The sequence below is a fragment of the Scyliorhinus canicula genome, chromosome 7, assembly GCF_902713615.1.
Source record: "Scyliorhinus canicula chromosome 7, sScyCan1.1, whole genome shotgun sequence".
NCBI lineage: Eukaryota > Metazoa > Chordata > Chondrichthyes > Carcharhiniformes > Scyliorhinidae > Scyliorhinus > Scyliorhinus canicula.
The window spans coordinates 37,997,015-38,015,708 of NC_052152.1; the positions used below are offsets into that span (position 1 = coordinate 37,997,015).

The window sequence follows — 18,694 nt, forward strand, 5'->3', positions numbered from 1 at the left end:
TCGCTATTAGCTTTAAATTCCAGATTATATTAATTGAATTTAAATTCCACCAGCTGCCCTGGGCGGCACGGAAGCACAGTGGTTATCACTGTTGCTTCACAGCGCATGGGGTCGGGTTCGATTCCTGGCTTGGGTCATTGTATATTTGGAGTCTGCACGTTCTCCCCTTGTCCGCGTGGGTTTCCTCCGGGTGCTCCGGTTTCCTCCCACATGTCCCGAAAGACGTGCTTGTTGGTGAATTGGACATTCTGAATTCTCCTTCAGTGTACCCGAACAGGTGCTGGAGTATGGCAACTAGGGGATATTCACAGTAACTTCATTGCAGTGTTAATGTAAGCCTATTTGTGACACTAATAAAGAATATGTTGGGATTTGAACCCATGTCTCCAGAACATTAATCAGAGCCTCTGGATTCCTAGGCCAGTGACATCACTATGTGCCAACCTCCGCATTTAGTATTGCTGCTCCATTGGTGATTTTGTTTCCTATATTATGTGTCTTTTTATGAAATTTGCATCATTATTTATTACATGAACTATCTAAAACTTTGAAAGAAATGCCAGTGTGTTCTTTGGCAAATCATTAACATGGTTTCGGCTTCAAAATTCTGCTCCTGACTATGCAATTTCCTCAAATTGTTCTACATATACTGTAGTTTATAGCTGTTTCCCATTAACTGTGACTTATTTCCAATGTTCTTGTTCTCTATCAGTGACCTCATAATTCAACCTATCTACTTTTCTGCTAAGGATTTTTATCTACATTCAGCAATGTCCTTCAACTCAGGTCAACAACCTAAAATTTCTTCCAGTGCAACAGCCAGATTGCTGCAAAATTATCATCTTTTTGTCCATTGCTGGTAGAACGAAGGCACTTGCTTCTCCACTCTCTTGCAAATGCAGTTATCATCTGTTATATTTAATGGTATCATACATGGAACTTAGCTGGGATTCTCATTTGGCAAAAAAAATCCATTATAATGTGAAATATTGGAGCACGGTGGGGCTGTGGTTAGCATTGCTGCTTCATGGTGCCGAGATCCCAGGTTCGATCCCGGTTCTGGGTCACTGTCTGTGTGGAGTTTGCACATTCTCCCCGTGTTTGTGTGGGTTTCGCCTCCACCACCCAAAGTTGTGCAGGGTAGGTGGGTTAACCACGCTAAATTGCCCCTTAATTGGAAAAAATGAATTGGATACTCTAAATTTAATAAAGAATAATGTGAAATATTTAACTTGTATTCCTCTCATTTACTATGGAACGTGAATGTCATTGGCATGGCCAGCATTTGTTGCACATCCCTAATTGCACTTGAGTTGAGCCGCCATCTTGAACTGCTGCAATCCACTCACAGAAAGGAAGTTGCAGGATGTTGACACAGAAGGAACAGCAATATAGTTCAAAGTCAGGATTGTGTGCGCCTCGGAGGGTGGTGGTGTTCCCATGCATCTGCTTCCCTTGCTGCCCTTGTCCTTGTTGGTGGAGGTCAAGGTGAAAGTTGATATTGAAGGGCCTTGGTGAGTTGCTGCAGTGCATCTTGTAGACAGTACATGCTGCTGCCACTGTGTGTAGGTGGTGAAGGGAGTGAATGTTTAAGATGGTGGATGGGGTGCCCATCAAGCAGGCTTCTTTGTCCTGAATGGTATGGAGTCTCTTGAGGGTTGTTACAGACACCAAGCATAATCTTCTATCTTCAGATGGCATTGAGAAGTATAGGGAGGTAAACCACTGTGCATCAACAGGACAAGCTTATCTGCGATTTGACATTCAGTTTAATGAACTAGATTTATGTTGAGTGCATTCTTCTCTTCAGGAAAAACACCCATGTAATCCACAATCTGGTGTGTGATTTTTGCTTTTAACAGATCATGGAGCCAGTTAATAGCTGCTTGGCACTTCGACATTTAGATTTGTCAGACAACAACATTTCCCTGATAGGTGACCTATCAAAGCTACTGTTCCTGCAGGTAAGATATGTATACCATGCTTCACCATGCTTAAGAAAAATATTTATTCAAGATGCTATAGAATACTTTCTCTTTAAACTCCATTTTAACTTTACTTTTGATTTTTCTCTTCATCACTTCGTATTAACCACATTTTCCCAAACACTGCCTGTTTCTAAGAATCCCTACAGTGCCGAAGGAGGCCATTTGGCCCATCGAGTTTGCACCAACACTCTGAAAGAGCACCGTACCGAGGCCCATGCCCTCGCTCTATTCCTGTAACTCAGTAAACCCACTTAACCTTTTGAACACTAAGGGGCAATTCAGCATGGCCAATCCTCCTAACCCGCACATCTTTGGACTGTTGGGAGGAAACCAGAGCACCTGGAGCAAACCCACGCAGATACGGGGAGAAAGTGAAAACTCCACACAGATAGTCACTCAAGGTCGGAAATTAATCCGGGTCCCCTGTGAGGCAGCAGTGCTAATTACTGTGCCACCGTGCCGTCCTTTGAGTTGAGTTATTCAAGATGTGAGGAATAATCCTGGCTGCTTCTTCAGTGATCTGCTTATTTTCACTCCTGCCCATAAAGGCAGAGGTGGTCATCGGTGTTGAAGCAATTGGTTAGTCCCATACATCACAAATTGTAAATGAGCCATGCATGATTTCATATTTGATTTAGGCATAATATTTAGCAGCACACCTTGGGAGGGGGATGTGTTTTAATTTCCAAATGCTGGCAAAAGTTGTAGAATTCTCCAGCACCTTCTCACTTCAAGTTTTAATGGAGGAAGGGTCAGATCCATAAGAGAAGTTTATTTCCAGACAGTCTGTGGTCCAGGAGGAACAGGGATGTTTCCCTGTGTCTAAAAGGCTCATGCCCACACAATTGGCTGACCACTGAATATAATATATTTCGTGTGGGTGTGTTGGTAATGATGACACAAATTTAAGGTTGTTTAAGATGGTTGAAATATTGATTTCTTTGTTGTCGAGCAGACTTGCAGTTATTCTTTTAGGAAAAGCAGTTAGATTGTTCCTTAAATAAGAAAAATATTGAAAAGCATGAGGATCAAGAAGGAAAATGAGATTAGACTGGTTCGATTGTTGCGAGAAGTCACCAATCCAGCCAAAAGCCTACCTTAGTCCTGTAATGTTTTGTGTTTCTATGAGACATAGTTAATGTAGAAAGTAACTTTGTTTTTGGACAATACTGATAACTTTACCCAAAAGGCATTAACTGTAAGCAGAGGCACAAACCATGTCAGTGTTCTTCAGCCTTTTGCTCCTGTACTATTTATCACAAGGCCTTGTTGCAGTCATAAGACAGATCAAAATGTCTCGATTCATACGTATTTAGTGCTGAACTATCACATGCACCTTTTCCTAGATTTATACCTTTTTCATAACACGTGTCTCTTCATTTGTTTTCCATTTGAATCAAACATGAAGGTCCATCCTTTCTTCTTTTGAACCAGCAAGAATTAGATAATTGTGGTCTATTTCTGTTAAAACAACAGTCACTGCTAAATCTGAAGTTTGCTACCTGTGGACATGGAGATGCCACCTTTTGTTCTTTGGTTGCCCTAAAATTCCACCTTCCTTCCTGTGATGGCAAATCAAAGACATCGCATAGCAAAAATGTAGGGCTGTAACTTCACCATGGGAAAATTATGTATTAGGTAGATGTATTATTTCATACAATCCATGTATGTGAGTATATCCACAGTGCTGTTACAAAGGGAGTTCCAGGATTTTGATCCAGTAACAGTAAAGGAACAGCAATCCAGTTCCTAATCAGGATGGTGTGTGGCTTGGAGGGAAACTTGCAGGTGGTGGTTTTCCCATGTGTCTGCTGCCCTTGTCTACAAGGTAGTAGAGATTGTGGGCTGGGAAAGAACCTTGGTGAGTTGCTGCAGTGCATCTGATATATGGTACATTTTGCTGCCTCTCTGCATTGGTGTGGGGGTGCGGATGGGTACTGAATGTTTAAGGTGATGGATGGGTGCCAATCAAGTTGACCGGTTTCATCCTGGATGGTGTTAAGTTTCTTGAATGTTGTTGGAGCTGCACTTATCTGCATAAGTGAAGCGATTCTACCACACTCCTTGTGTCTTGTAGATGGTAGACAGACTTTGGGGAATCAGTAGGCGAGTTATTCTCTGCAAACTTTGCAGACTCTGCTCTTGTGGACACAGAGTTAATATGGTAGGTCCAGTTTAATTTCTGGTCTATGGTAACTCCCAAGATGTTGTGGGGTAATGCCATTGAATGTCAAAGGGAGATGTTCATTGCCTGGTACTTGTGTGGTGTGAATGTTGCTTGCCACTTATCAGCCGAAGCTTGAATGTTGTCCAGGTCTTGCTGCGTACGGGCATGGACTGCTTCAGTGTCTCAGGAGTCATGAATGGTACCAAACATTATGCAATCATAAGTGGGCATCTCCACTTCTGACTGTACCAAACATTGTGCAATCATAAATGAGCATTTCCACTTCTGACCTATGATGGAGGAACGGTAATTGATGACCATTACTGAAGGTAGTCAGGCTGAAGGCACTACCCTGAGAAACTCCTACAATGCTATTCTGGGACTGAGATGATTGGCCTCCAATAATCACAACCTTGAGCAAGGTAAGACTCCAATCAGTGGGTAAGTTTCTCCCTGATTCCTGTTGGCTACAGTTTTGCCAGGGTTTCTTGATGCCACACTTGGTCAAATCTGCTTTGATGTCAAGGACAGTCACTCTCAACTCAGAGTTTAGCTTTTTTGTAAGTGTTTGGGCCAAGGCTATGATGAGGTCAGGAGCTGAGTGACCCTGATGGAACAAGCTGAGCATCAGTGATCAGGTTATTGCTGAGTAAGTGCTGCTTGACAGCATTGTTGAAGGCATCATCCATCATTGGCTGGTTAGATTTGCTCTGCCTTTTCTGGACAGGACCAACGGGACAATTTTCAACGTTGTTACCTAGTTGCCAGTGCTGTAGCTGTCCTGGAAAGTTTGACTAGGGGTGCAGCTAATACTGGGGCACAAGTCTTCAATACTACTGCCAGAGTGTTACAGGGCCCACAGCCTTTGCAGTACATAGTGCCTATGGCCATTCCTTGATATCACATGGAGTAAATTTAATTGGCTGAAGACTTGAGGGTCTCGGAGGATACCAAGATGAATCCACTTGGTACTTCTGGCTGAAGATGGTCTCCTGTTCCCCCGCCCCATTATCGTGGATTAAGATATTTTGGACTTTCTTTTGGTTATTTGGTTAAGCGTCCACCACCATTCAAACACATTTAGAACAAAGTAGCATCTAGTTGGTTATGCTGTTGCTTAGCCCTGTTTATTTCATACTGTTTCTGCCCACTGTTTCTGCTGCATCACATGTAAGTAGTCCTGTATTGTAACATTACCAGGTTGAGACACAATATTTTAGATATTTCTGGTGCTGCTCCTGGCTTGTACTCCTGCGTTCTTCATTATGACTAATGAAATGGAGGGTAATCAAGCCATATGAAAGAAGGAAGTTGCATTTATAGTGCCATTCATAATTCCAGCATGTCCCAAAGAAATTTATCACCACTTTGTATTGTTATAATGTAGGGAAACCTGACGACCAGTTTGCACGCAGCATTCTAATTGATGTTGGTTGAGCGATAAATATTGCCATAGACTCGGGGGGCGGGGGGGGGGGTTTACTCCCCTCTCTCTAATCTAGCGATTCCTTCCAGCTGCAGTAATATGCACTCCAATTTTGGCCACTTGACCATCGCCAAGTTTTATTATTCCACCGCTGGCAGCTGTCTCTTGAATTGCCAAGGTGCTAAGCTATGGAATTCTTACATTTGGATTTGTTTAATGTCATGTGTACCGAGGTACAGTGAAAAGTATTTTTCTGCAAGCAGGACAACAGATCATTTAGTACATGAAAATAAAATAAAAAGAAAATACATAAAGGGGCACCACAAGGTTCACAAAGTAAATACATAGACACCGGCATCGGGTCAAGCATACAGGAGTGTAGTATTAATCAGGTCAGTCCATAAAAGGGTCGTTTAGGAGTCAGCTAACAGCGGGAAAGAAGCTGTTTTTGAATTTGTTCGTGCGTATTCTCAGACTTTTGTATCTCCTGCCCGATGGAAGAAGTTGGAAGAGTGAGTAAGCCGGGTGGGAGGGATCTTTGATTATGCTGCCCGCTTTCCCCAGGCAGCTGGGGGTGTAGATAGAGTCAATGGATGGGAGGCAGGTTCATGTGATGGACTGGGCTGTGTTCACGACTCTGAAGTTTCTTATGGTCTTGGGGCTGAGCAGTTGCCATACCAGGCTGTGATGCAGCCAGATAGGATGCTTTCTATGGTGTATCTGTAAACGTTGGTAAGTCAGTGTGGACATGCCGAATTTCCTTAGTTTCCTGAGAAAGTATGGGAGCTGTTGTGCTTTCTTGGTGGTAGCGTCGACGTGGGTGGACCAGGACAGATTTTTGGTAAAGTGCACCCCAAGGAATTTGAAGCTGTTGACCATCTCCACCTCGGCTCTGTTGATGCAGCCAGGAATGAAGTCAATGACCAGCTCTTTAGTTTTGCTGGCATTGAGGGATAGATTGTTGGCGTTGCACCACTCCACTTGTTGGCGTTGCACCACTCCACTAGGTACATAAACCTCTCAAACCTGTCTACATCTATCCTTCTTTAAGACACTCCTTAAGACATACCTCACCAAATGTCTATTATGTGGGCCATTCTCTATGTTAATGATATTATATAAATACAAACTGTTGATGCTGGTGAAGGAGAGATTTGTTTGCCACATTGCCTTGCTGTTTCTTCAATGTCTTTCCCATGTGGTTCCAGCTGGTTTAGCTCAGTGGACTAGACAGCTGGTTTGTAATGCAGAACAAGACCAGCGGCGCGGGTTCAATTCCCGTACTGGCTCATTACCCGAACAGGCGCTGGAATGTGGCGACCAGGGGCTTTTCACAGTGACTTCATTGCATTGTTAATGTAAGCCTACTTATTATGTAACTGCTCATTGAGTCACTGGTGGAAGATGAAGGTTCAATCCGAACCTTCACCACATCAAAGCTGAGCACATGGTGTGCTACTTCACCATGTACCTGGTCCTATCTTTTTATTTTGGAGCTGTGCCCTTATCACATCGTGAATGATGAGATGCCATTAGAACTGCGCAAATTGATGTTTTTTTGGTTTGCAAAATGTTTTTGCGTTGCAGAACTATGTTGATAAATATGACTTGTTAATATATTTTTCACTTCATAGATACTGCTGTTGCATGGAAATACTATCACCACACTCCGGTCTGCATCCAGTCACCTGCCACCAGATTTAAACATCCTCTCTCTAGCAGAGAATGAGATTCGAGATCTAAATGAGGTATGCTGTGTTTGATTCTAATAATGCATAAATGTTATTATTATTCATGGTGCATAGTAAATTTGTAACTGTAATGTGAAGTACAAATACCAATTTAATTCTGTCTTTTCATTCTAAAATCAAACTTTTTTCTTTGCTAGCAGAACATCATATTGTAATGAATTTTCTTCTTTACCATTTAAAAAATCACGTAAGATGTTTTTTATTAGGTTTCTTACGTGGGATTTCTTCGTGAGTTGGAGCAGCTGTCAATCATGAACAATCCTTGTGTGATGGCCACACCATCCCTTCCTGGATTTGATTATAGACCATATATAGTCAGTTGGTGTCTAACTCTGCGGATTCTAGATGGTTATGTAATCTCACAGAAGGAGAGGTAAACAAAAATCTGGAGTTTTATTGCAGAATTATATGCTAAATTTACAAGACACGCCTTTTTGTGGTTTAAGTTAATTCTTGTTCACTGGAATATAAATCATACATTAATGTTATGCTTGTAATATGTTATTTTTCCACTTATGATACCTGTGTTTTCCATCACTGTTACTTCAGTGGTTAGATGTAGCATTAAGGTTTGCTACTGCCAAAGCAGTCCACAGCTACACCTGTATAAGCAGCTTTTGAGAACCAGTTGATGCGGAATTTCAAATAGGTTGATGTTATAGACACTCATTTGTTAGAGACTGAATTGAGAATGGATTAACCCATTTTCTTCGCAATATTTACAATGTATAAGAGATCTTCATCAGTCTAGATTTGATTCAAATCAAAAATTGTGATATGTGGTTAAACACCACTGCGCCACACAGATGCACATCATGTACATTTTTGCACTTGGTTATGCTGTACTCACATCAAAATTGTGGAGATCTGGTGGCAGTGTATAACTTCCCTGCCTCTGAGCCAGAATCCCCAGGTTCATGACCCACCCTAGGACTTTTTTTCATAAATTTAGAGTGCCCAATTCATTTTTTCCAATTTAGGGGCAATTTAGCATGGCAATTCACCTACTGTGCACATCTTTGGGTTGTGGGGGCAAAACCCACGCCAACACGGGGAGAATTTACAAACTCCACACAGACAGTGACCCAGAGCCAGGGTCGAACCTGGGATCTCGACGCTGTGGGGCAGCTGTGCTAACTACTGCGCCACCATGCTGCCTTGCCCACTTCAGGACTTGATGGTCAAGGAGGGTGCATTCATAATCTGACCAAACTGGTTAATATTCTTATAAATCATTCCAGCAGATGTCAGTGCAGGCAGTAAGACTGGGAGAGACTCCTGGTCAGGCAGGCGATGGAAAGAAATTGGAACCTCGGTCATCACTATCCACTGCTCCAGGCTGCAACATGTTGCATGCATGTTGTTACAGCAACTCAAGACGCCTTGGGAGCTGGATCGGATTTGGGACCTGCTTCCCTGTCCTACACCCGAGGTGGAGGTTGTGGTGCTGTGGGTAGAGAACACAAGGAGGTGATGCACAGATGTTCTTTATTTAAGCTGCTTCAAATTCATCGTATAAATAAATAGAAAAAGGGAAAAATATTAGCAGTCTGAACCAAAAGTAGAAAATACTATAAGTACACAAGTCAGTTGACATCTGTTTGATTTGGACACAGTGCGTATCCCGTGTCAGAACTGCAAACTAAAATGTAAGCAGGCTGGACACCAATGGTTGTCCTGGGCTCTCAGTTTTCAGAAACTCCTACGTTATACAAGTTATCTGCAATACCTGTTTCCAGTGTCCTGCTGTAATAAATTGACTCAAAATAACCAATTGGATCAATTAATATACTCAGCTACAAACTCAAAAGCAGATTTCTGATTATTCAATGCAGCTTCTTGGACATCACTGAATTAGACCCCAATGCATGCTCTTTGCAATGTGCCAAATGACACCATAGTTACTCATTTACGAAACATCACTGTATGGATTTAGCTGTGATTGTGTCATGTACCAAGATTTTCAGCTCATCATTTAAGCTAACATCACCCAATGTCGCTCCAGTCTCCAATCATCTGTTGAAACCCTCGTCTATGCCTTTGCTACCTCTACATTCAATTATTCCAATGCGCTCCTGGCTGGCCTACCACATTCTACCCTCTAAACAAGTCATAGAAACTCTACTACTTCTGTCTTAACTTCATACAATCCATGCCACGGAGACAAGCCCGTTGGCCTAACTTGTTCCAAATCCTGTTCTCATATTATCCCTGTACGCACTGGGTGTCACAGTGGTTAGCACTGCTGCCTGACCAATTAGGGACCCGGGTTCAATTCCGGCCTCGGATGACTGTCTGTGTGGAGTTTGCACTTTCTCCCAGTGTCTGCGTGGGTGTCCTCCGGGTGTTCCGGTTTCCTCTCACTGTCCAAAGTGGTGCAGGTGGATTGACCATGCTAAATTACCCCTTAGTGTCCAAAAGATTCGGTGGGGTTACTGGGTTACAAGGATAGGGTGGGGACATGGGCTTAAGTGGGGTGCTCTTTCCAAGGGCCGGTGCCGAATGGCCTCCTTCGGCACTGTAGATTCTATGATTCACTACATTAGCTCATGTTCAAGCAATATCTTGCTGTTAAAATTCTCATCTTTGTTTTCAAATTCTTTCATGGCCTTGCCCCCCTCCATCTCTGTAATCTTTTCCAGCCCTCAAGATATCTGCGCTGCACTCTTCTAATTATGACCTCTTGTGCATTTGCAATTAGAATTACTCCACCATGAGCGGCATGCCTTTGTTGGCCCTGGAGTCTGGGGTACTTTCTCTACACTTCTGTATCTCTGCTCCTTTTCATAATTTAAGACACTCCTTACAGCCTTCTTCTTTGACCAAGTTTTTGATCATCTACACTAATATCTCCTTATTTGGTTTGATGCCATACTTTATTTTACTGCTGTGAAGTACCTTGGGATGTTTCAGAACATCAAAGGCTCTATAAGTTGTCATTGTTGATTTGCAGAAGAGCAGCAAGTTTTCTTTTATCCTGGCCAACATTCCACCACTCATCCAATCCCATCAAAAACCGAGTTATTAGTATTCATTCTATTTCTGTTTGCTGGTTTGCTCTGTGCAAATTAGGTGCTATGTTTGCCAACAGTGCAACAGCACTTCAAAAGTATTTAATTGGGTGGTCAATGCATCCTTAGAACATAAAAGGTGCCATATAAATGACTTTTAAAAATTTTGTTCATTCTTTGACTTTTCTGTTGTATTGGTTTTTTAAAAATATGTTTATTAAGAAGCTTTTCATAATCTGAACAACTGAAAAAAAATCAAACAGGAAAATACAAAACAAGAGAGTTTAAAAAAATCAAAAACACACACTTCCCTCTGTGTACCCGAACAGGCACCTACGACAGGCACCTATGACAACTACGGAATTTTCACAGTAACTTCATTGCAGTGTTAATATAAGCCTACTTGAGACAATAATAAAGATTATTATTAAAAAAGCAAATAAATGGTTGCCATCTTGGTAGAACATCTCCACTGAATCCCTGATGATGAACTTGGCCGTCTCCAAATGCAGAAATGACATTAGGTCACCCAGCTAAGCAGAGGCACTAGGTGGAGTGGGAGACCTCCACCCAAGCAATATTTGCCTCCTGGCTATCAACGAGGCCAAGGCGAGGACATCCACCTTCACTCCAGACGGTATCACCAGTGAATCTGACACCCTGAATATGGCCACCAGCGGACAGGATCCAAATTTACACTGAGTATCTCTAACATGGTGTTAAAGAAAGAAGTCCAGAAACCTATCAACTTGGGACAGGACCAGAACATATGCTTAGCCGGCCCACGAGAACAGTGCTCACACTTGTCCTCAACCGGAGGGAAGAACCTGCTCATCCTAGACCTGGTCAAGTGCGTCCTATGCAAAACCTTGAATCAGACGCAGCTGACCGACGTGGAGTTGACCCTGTGAAGGGCCTGACTCCACACCTCACCATTAAGAATGGGACCCAATTCAACCTCCCATTTCACCCTCACACCACTGAAGGGAGCAGAAAGGATGTGACCAAAATACCCCCCACCCCCCTGGTGAGGCTAGCCAGAGACAGAATCATCTTCACCAGAGAAGGGGGTTGGAAAAGCTTAGTATGAAAATTACGCATTTAGGAATACCTAAAAATATTAGAACTGGGCAGCTGGAATTTCTTAGCTGACACCTTAAAACTAGCAAACCTCTCCTCCACGAACAGGCCTCTGAACCAATAATTGCAGACACTTCCCTTCCCAAAATTTAAACATCGAGTCTAAACCAGATGGTAGGAAAAAGGGATTATTGCATATGGGGGCTAGTGAAAACAGGGAAAGGAGCTTGGAATGTTGCGTAAACTGCTTCTAAATTCTCAGTGAGGAGACCGCCACTTGATTCAAGGCAAATCTAACAGGGGAAAAAGGCGGCAGTACAGTAAAGGCTAGCGCGCTCCCATTTCTCCCCATATGGACCCAGGATCGCTAAACCACAATAATATTTTCTGAATGTTGGCTGTCCAATAATAAAACAAAAAATTGGGAAGGGCCAGGTCCTCCGATTGTCTGCCCCTTTGGAGTAAAACCCCATGGATTCTGGGAACCCTACCTGCCCAAATAGAAAGGATATCAATTTGTTGACCTTAGTAAAAGGATTTGGGGAGAAAAATGGGGAGACACTGAAAGAGAAATAAAGATCTTGGGAGCACGTTCATTAGTCTGCACCCTACCTGACAAGGATAGAGAGAGGGTGTTTCATCTCTAAGTCTACCTAAATGCCACTAAACCGACTAGAGTAATTTAATTTATGAAGTGTGACCCAGCTGTAGGCCGACCGGGTTGGGGGGGGGGGGGGGGCGACGACCAGGAAGCATTCACTCACAACCCAGAGAAGGAGTTAAAAGTGCTAAGCACCTGCATGTGTCCTCCATGGAGGCTACTGGGTCCGTAATATAGAGAGGCAAGGCGTCCGTGTAAAGAGACACCCGATGTTCTGACCCTCCCTGTCAATCCCCCTTCACTTAACAGAGGAACTCAGCATTCTGGCAAGCAGCTCTATTGCTAGAGCAAACAGGAGTGGGTGCAGTGGACAGCCCTGCCTCGTGTCCCTATTCAGAGGGAAATAGTTAGAGTTCAGGGCATTCGTATGAACACTGCCAGCTGGAGGCCTCATACAATCGGCGAATCCAAGGAATAGATTTTGTGGCCAAACCAAATTTCCCAAGAATTTCAAATAAATACAGCAAATCCCTTTTTGGTATCCATAGATACAATCACCAAAGGTTTGGGCACTGAGGAAGTGAAAAGGACAGAATTTAACAGGCGACAAAGTATATATTGGCAGATAATTGCCAACCCATCACAAAGCCCATCTGATTGTCTGAGATTATATTTGTGAGGCAAGGCTCCAGCCGAAGCGCCAGCACCTTGGCAAGTAGCTTAGTATCTGCATTCAAAAGTGAAATAGGACAGTATGAACCACACTCTTTACGCCTTTGTCCCTCTTAAAAAGCAAAGAGATAGAGGCTGAGTGAGGGTAGAGGGCAGCGATCCCTGGATAGGGAATCGGTGAATACGTCGAGAATTATAGGCACAAGCTGCTCAAAGAACTACTTATAGAATTCAATCATAAAGCCATCTGAACTGAAGACTTTGCCAGATTATATCAATCCAATACATTTTAAAAATTTCATCAGGGTATAACGGGGATTCCAACCTCTTCACCTCTTGGTGGAATGGGTAGGCCATCCATAAAGTCCGACATGACCGATCCATCCGCAAGAGGCTCTGATCTGTGGAGACCACTGTAAAAAAAGATTTAAATGCCACATTAGCCACAAAATTTATTTCTTGGATTCGCCTATTGTATAAGGCCTCCAGCTGGCAGTGTTCATACGAATGCCCTGAACTCTATTTCCCTCTTGACTAGGGACACGAGGCAAGGCTGTCCACTGCACCCACTTCTGTTTGCTCTAGCAGTAGAGCTGCTTGCCATAACCGGGAGGCCACCTGTCGTTTCAGCTGGAAAGCCAAAAGACAACTGGCCTTCTCCTCATATTCTGAAAACATAAACCTTAACGTGCAATTGGTTTACAGCCCAGTTAGTTGACAATAGTTTGAACTGTGCTTGCAGTTTTTCGTACTCGCCAGCAACTCCGGGATGGGATCAAGCGAATACTCGTGGTCCATCTCAAGAATGGAGTCCACCAGCCTCTGCTGCTCCACCCTTGCTGTCCTCACCAAATGCGCTCTGTAGGAGATAATTTTCCCTGAACAATCTTCGGCCAGAGGTGCCGAGTGGATGATTCATCCCGGTCTCCTCCAGAGGTCCCCAACATCACAGATGTCAGTCTTCAGCCAATACAATTCACTCCATGTGATATCAAGAAATGGCTGAAGGCACTCTATATTGGAAAGTCTATGGGCTCTGACAATATTCTGGCAATAGTACTGAAGACTTGTGCTCCAGAATTTGCCACACTCCTAGTCAAGCTATTCCAGTATAGTTACAACACTGGAATCTACTTGGCAATGTGGAATATTGCCCAGGTGTGTCCTGTACACAAAAAACAGGACAAATCCAACCCTGTCAATTACCACCCTCCATCATCAGCAAAATGATGGAAGGAGTCAACCACAGTGCGATCAAGCGGCACTTACTCAGAAGTAACCTGCTCACAGATGCTCAGTTTCAGTTCAGCCAGGGTCATTCAGCTCCTGACCTCATTACAGTCTTGGTTCAAACATGGACAAAAGAGCTGAAGGTCAGGGGTGAGGTGAGAGTGACTGCCCTTGACGTCAAGGCAGCATTTGATCGAGTATGCCATCAAGGAGCCCGAGCAAAACTGGAGTCAGTGGTAATGAGGGGAAAACTCTGCTGATTGGAGTCATACCTGGCACAAAGGAAGGTGATTATGGTGGTTGGTTGGACCCCCAAAACCTGTCCACAATCTACAAGGTACTAGTTAGCAGTGTAATAGTATACTCTCCATTTGCCTGGATGAGTGCAGCTCCAGCAACACTCAAAAAGCTCAACACCATCCAGGATAAAGCAGCCCGCTTGATTGCTCCTCATTCCACAAACATTCAAACCCTCCACCCCGATGAACAGTGGTAACCGTGTGTACCATCTACGAGATGCACTGCAGTAACTTTCCACGGTTCCTTAGACAGCACCTTCCAAACCAACAACAGCTACCATCAGACAAGAGCAACAGATAGCTGGGAACCCCACCACATGGGGTTCCCCTCCAAATCACTCACCACCCTGACTTGGAAATATATCACCATTCCTTTACTGTTGGGGAAAAGTCCAGGAACTCCCTCCTTAACAGCACTGTGGTTCAAGAAGGCAGTTCAGTCATCACCTTCTGAAGGGCAACAACGCATGGGCAGACAACAATGCATCTAATGGCCTCCCCAGGGAGTCCTCATCAGCCGGGCGCCATTGGAGACCCGAGGTTGGTCAGGGACTGAGCAGGGTGGCTCCCTGACCACCTTTGCACTGCCCAACTGACACCTTGGTACTGCCACCCTGGCACTGTCAGGGTGGCAGTGCCATGAGTTGGGGCAAAGGGGGGTGCAGGGCAGTGTTATAGAATTTACAGTGCAGAAGGAGGCCATTCAGCCCATCGAGTTTTCACCGGCCCTTACAAAGAGCAAGCCACTCAAGCCCACATATCTACCCTATCCTCGCAACCCAGAAACCCCCACTTAACCTTTTTGGACACTAAGGGCAGTTTCTCATGGCCAATCCACCTAACCCGCACATCTTTGGACTGTGGGAGGAAACCGGAGCACCCGGAGGAAACCCACGCAGACACGGGGAGAACATGCAGACTCCGCACAGACAGTGACCCAAGCCGGGAATCGAACCTGGGACCCTGGAGCTGTAAAGCCACAATGCTAACCACAGTGCTACCGTGCCAGGTCAGGGTTTAGAGAACCCAAAAGTATATCATGGAGTTCATCTGACCCACAACCTTTAATAGATTGTGGTATGGTGAGCACACGGCCCACTCTACAGGTGTGGTACAGCAGAAATGGAAACGTATTTTTTAAAGCAAAACAATGTTTATTCTATGAACTCAAGTTAACCTTTTTAAAAGATACAGTGAACATCTTAGCAACCATTAATTCAAATACAACCCCCAAAGAGTACAACACTAAGTAATCCTTAAGCTGTCCTTTTGACATCTATAAGACTAAAAAAACCATTTTAAACAGAAGCACATCAGGTTAAAGTCACTACTGGGAGCAGTTATTAATTTTAAATCACCAACGGATCGATTTACAGTCTTTAGATTACAGAGAGAGAGACTAATACCCCTTCTGATTGTGACTGCAGCTATCCAGCTCTGAAAACGAAACTAAAACACACCCTGCAGCAAACAGCCTAAAATGAAAGTAAAAAGCTGACAGACAGCCCAGCTCCACCCACACTCTAACATCACTGATAAACACCCATTTCCTAAAGGTACATTTCTTAAACACCCATTTCTTAAAGGTACTTTCACATGACAGCAGGTAAGAAGAGAGGTTGGGGAGATGACGTGTGCAGGTCCTAGAAGGGGGGGGGCCTGAAGAGGGGGGGCCCCATACGGTTTCCCCAGAGACCCCACTGCAGGGATTCTTCACTTGCAACGGGGGGCTGACATTGCCTATGGGTGAGGAGATCGAGGCAACCTTTCAAAATGGCCTGATATCTTGAGTTCAGCTCCCAGGTGATAACATTTCAAGTGTGGGCTAAGCTGGTGTGAAACTCTCCAGGGCCCACCAAGAAGTGACTACGTGTGGATAGATGGCGGTGAGGAACCTGCCGGCAGAGCCAGCAGGAAACCCCCAGCCTAGCAAAGCCACCACAAATGACACTTAGAAACATTTCTGTTACATCACGCCCATAAAATCATAGTGATGATTCAGTTTTGAAAATTCTTACCTGCATTCACCTATCCTGAATAACATGAGAAGAGTGGGTTAGGCATGAAAACATCGAATTACTATTGGGATCTCTGGCAACATGGGAGCAAGCAGAAATTATAAATCATGTGGAACAATGACAACTTTTGTTTATCTAGCACCTTTAGGGGAATTAAATATCCCAAGGTGCTTCACAAGAGCATTGCAAAGTAAAATTAGACTCCAAACCATCTAGGAGATATTAGAGCACGTGGGCAACAGCTTGCTCAAAGAAGTTGGGTTTAAGAAGTGTCTGAAGAAAGGAAGGGAGTTGGAAAGGTTTGTAGACTGAATTACAGAGCTTGGGGCCAATGCAGCTGAAAGGATGACTACCATTGGAACAATTAAAATCGGAGACTAGAATTAGATATCTGAAGAGTTGTGAGGTTATGGGAGATTATACAGATAGGACAGCTAGGGAAGGACGAGACCACAAATGGGAGTTTCAGCACCAGGTGAGTTGAGGCAGGGATGAAGTTTGGTGATGTTACGAAGGTAGTCCTAGTGTTGGACTAGATATGTGGTCAGAAGCTCGAGTTGTGTTCAGATATAACAGCAAGGTTGCAAACAGTCAGGTTCAGTGTAAGGTTTTGTGAGTATTAACGTATGGAGCCATTCTTCTGCGTATCTATGTCAAAGTACCGTAGAGCAAAAGTATGTATGATCGTACCAAATGCTTGAAAATGTGTTTTTCTGTATTCTTGGAGAAAGAGGGAGCGTGTTACAGAATATTACAGGCAAACAGGTGAAGATAAACATTAAATAACGGGTTCCGAATCTATTATCTATCCTGCTGGACATTCTTTTTGATGTGGTGTCACTGACAAGCCCAGAAATAATTGCTCATCCTCATTTGCCCTGAGAAAATGGTGATGGGTTCCCTTTGTGAACCCATCCTTATGGTGAAGGTGCTCCAAAAATGTACATCTTTTCTGCCAGTACTGTTTTTATTGTCTGCTTTGTGCATTACTGTAACACAGGGTCGTTATTTTTTAGTACCAGCTTAATACTTAGTATATGGAGGCTCTTCAAAAGAAGTAAAGTCATTGCTCGTTCATCTTTTTCTTATCTTGTGGCTTGATGTTACGGCCCTTCAAACAAAGTTGTTGCCAACCATACTATGTGAAGACGTTTCACAAGCTGCTTTCACTGTAAAACACCACAAGAGGGTAACACATGCTCCATGCCAAAACTGAAATGGTTCCAATTCTGTGAGTATAATATCAGTTAGCTGCAAGGGCTGAATGGACTTGATTACTATCTTGCCCACTGGTGGTTTGTGGTGCTTGGGCTTCCATGGCCCTTCCATTGAGCAAAGCAGCAGTGAGACCCTTTAAAGAGATGGCGGGCTCTGGGAGTGGCTAACAGCAGGTGCATGCACTGTGTGATGTTGTAAACCTTTTTGTTTTGTTTCAGCCTCAAAGCAGAGTGGCTTTACAGTCAAGGGAAAGGCCGATCTTTTCGACCTGGTCAGCACGTGCAGCTCGTCCAATATTTGGCCTCGGTTTGTCCTCTCACTTCAACTCCAGCACTGCAATCTGCAGAGGATGCTAAACTAGAAAAAATTCTAAATAAACAAAGGTAAAAATAAAAACCCAGCATCAATTTTCTTGCATTGATATGTATACAAAAAATGGATGCCAAGATGTTTCTTTTACATTTTCTCTTTTTGCTCGAACGGGGTTTTGTTAATGCTGAATTTACTAATTGATTGATTGATATTTATTGTCACGTGTACCAAAGTACAGTGGAAAGTATTTTTCTGCGGCCAAGGGAACGTACACAGAACGTACACAGTAGACAAAAGAACGTGCGTAGTAGACACAAGAATAATCGAAAGAGTACATTGACAAATGGTACATCAACAAATAGTGATTGGTTACAGTGCGGAACAAGGACCAAACAAGCAATACATGAGCAAGATCAGAATCGGGCATCGTGAATAGTGTTCTTACAGGGAACAGATCATTTCGAAGGAGAGTCATTGATAAGTCTAGGAGCTGTGGGGAAGAAGCTTTTCCTGTGTCTGGATGTGTGGGTCTTCAGACCTTTGTATCGTCTGCCTGATGGAAGGGTCTGGAAGAGGGCACAGCTTGGGTGTGAGGGGTCTCTGACAATGCTGTTTGCCTTCCTGAGGCTGCAGGAGGTGTAGACAGAATCAATTGGAGGATGGCAAGCTTGTGCGATCCGTTGGGCTGAGTTCACCACACTCTGCAGTTTCTTGCGATCTTGGGCCAAGCAGTTGCCATACCAGGCTGTGATGCAGCCGGATAAGATGCTCTCTATGGCACATCTGTAGACGTTTGTGAGAGTCGATACAGAATGCTGAATTTCTTTAGCTTCCGTAGGAAGTAGAGACATTGTTGGGCTTTCTTGAAGGTTGCATCAACGTGAGTGGACCAGGACAGACTGTTGGTGATGGTGACCCCCA

The 18,694-nt window shown here is 43.8% G+C and overlaps 1 protein-coding gene across 1 annotated transcript in view; it reads left to right on the forward strand.

The window, feature by feature from the left end:
- The window catches only part of cep97 (centrosomal protein 97), a 91,068-nt gene that overhangs the window by 30,976 nt on the left and 41,398 nt on the right, over window positions 1-18,694 (forward strand). The window contains exons 5-8 of the mRNA XM_038802275.1: window positions 1,863-1,964; window positions 7,216-7,329; window positions 7,539-7,705; window positions 17,680-17,844. Coding sequence (XP_038658203.1) covers window positions 1,863-1,964; window positions 7,216-7,329; window positions 7,539-7,705; window positions 17,680-17,844 — 548 coding nt within the window. The remainder of the gene's footprint in view (window positions 1-1,862; window positions 1,965-7,215; window positions 7,330-7,538; window positions 7,706-17,679; window positions 17,845-18,694) is intronic.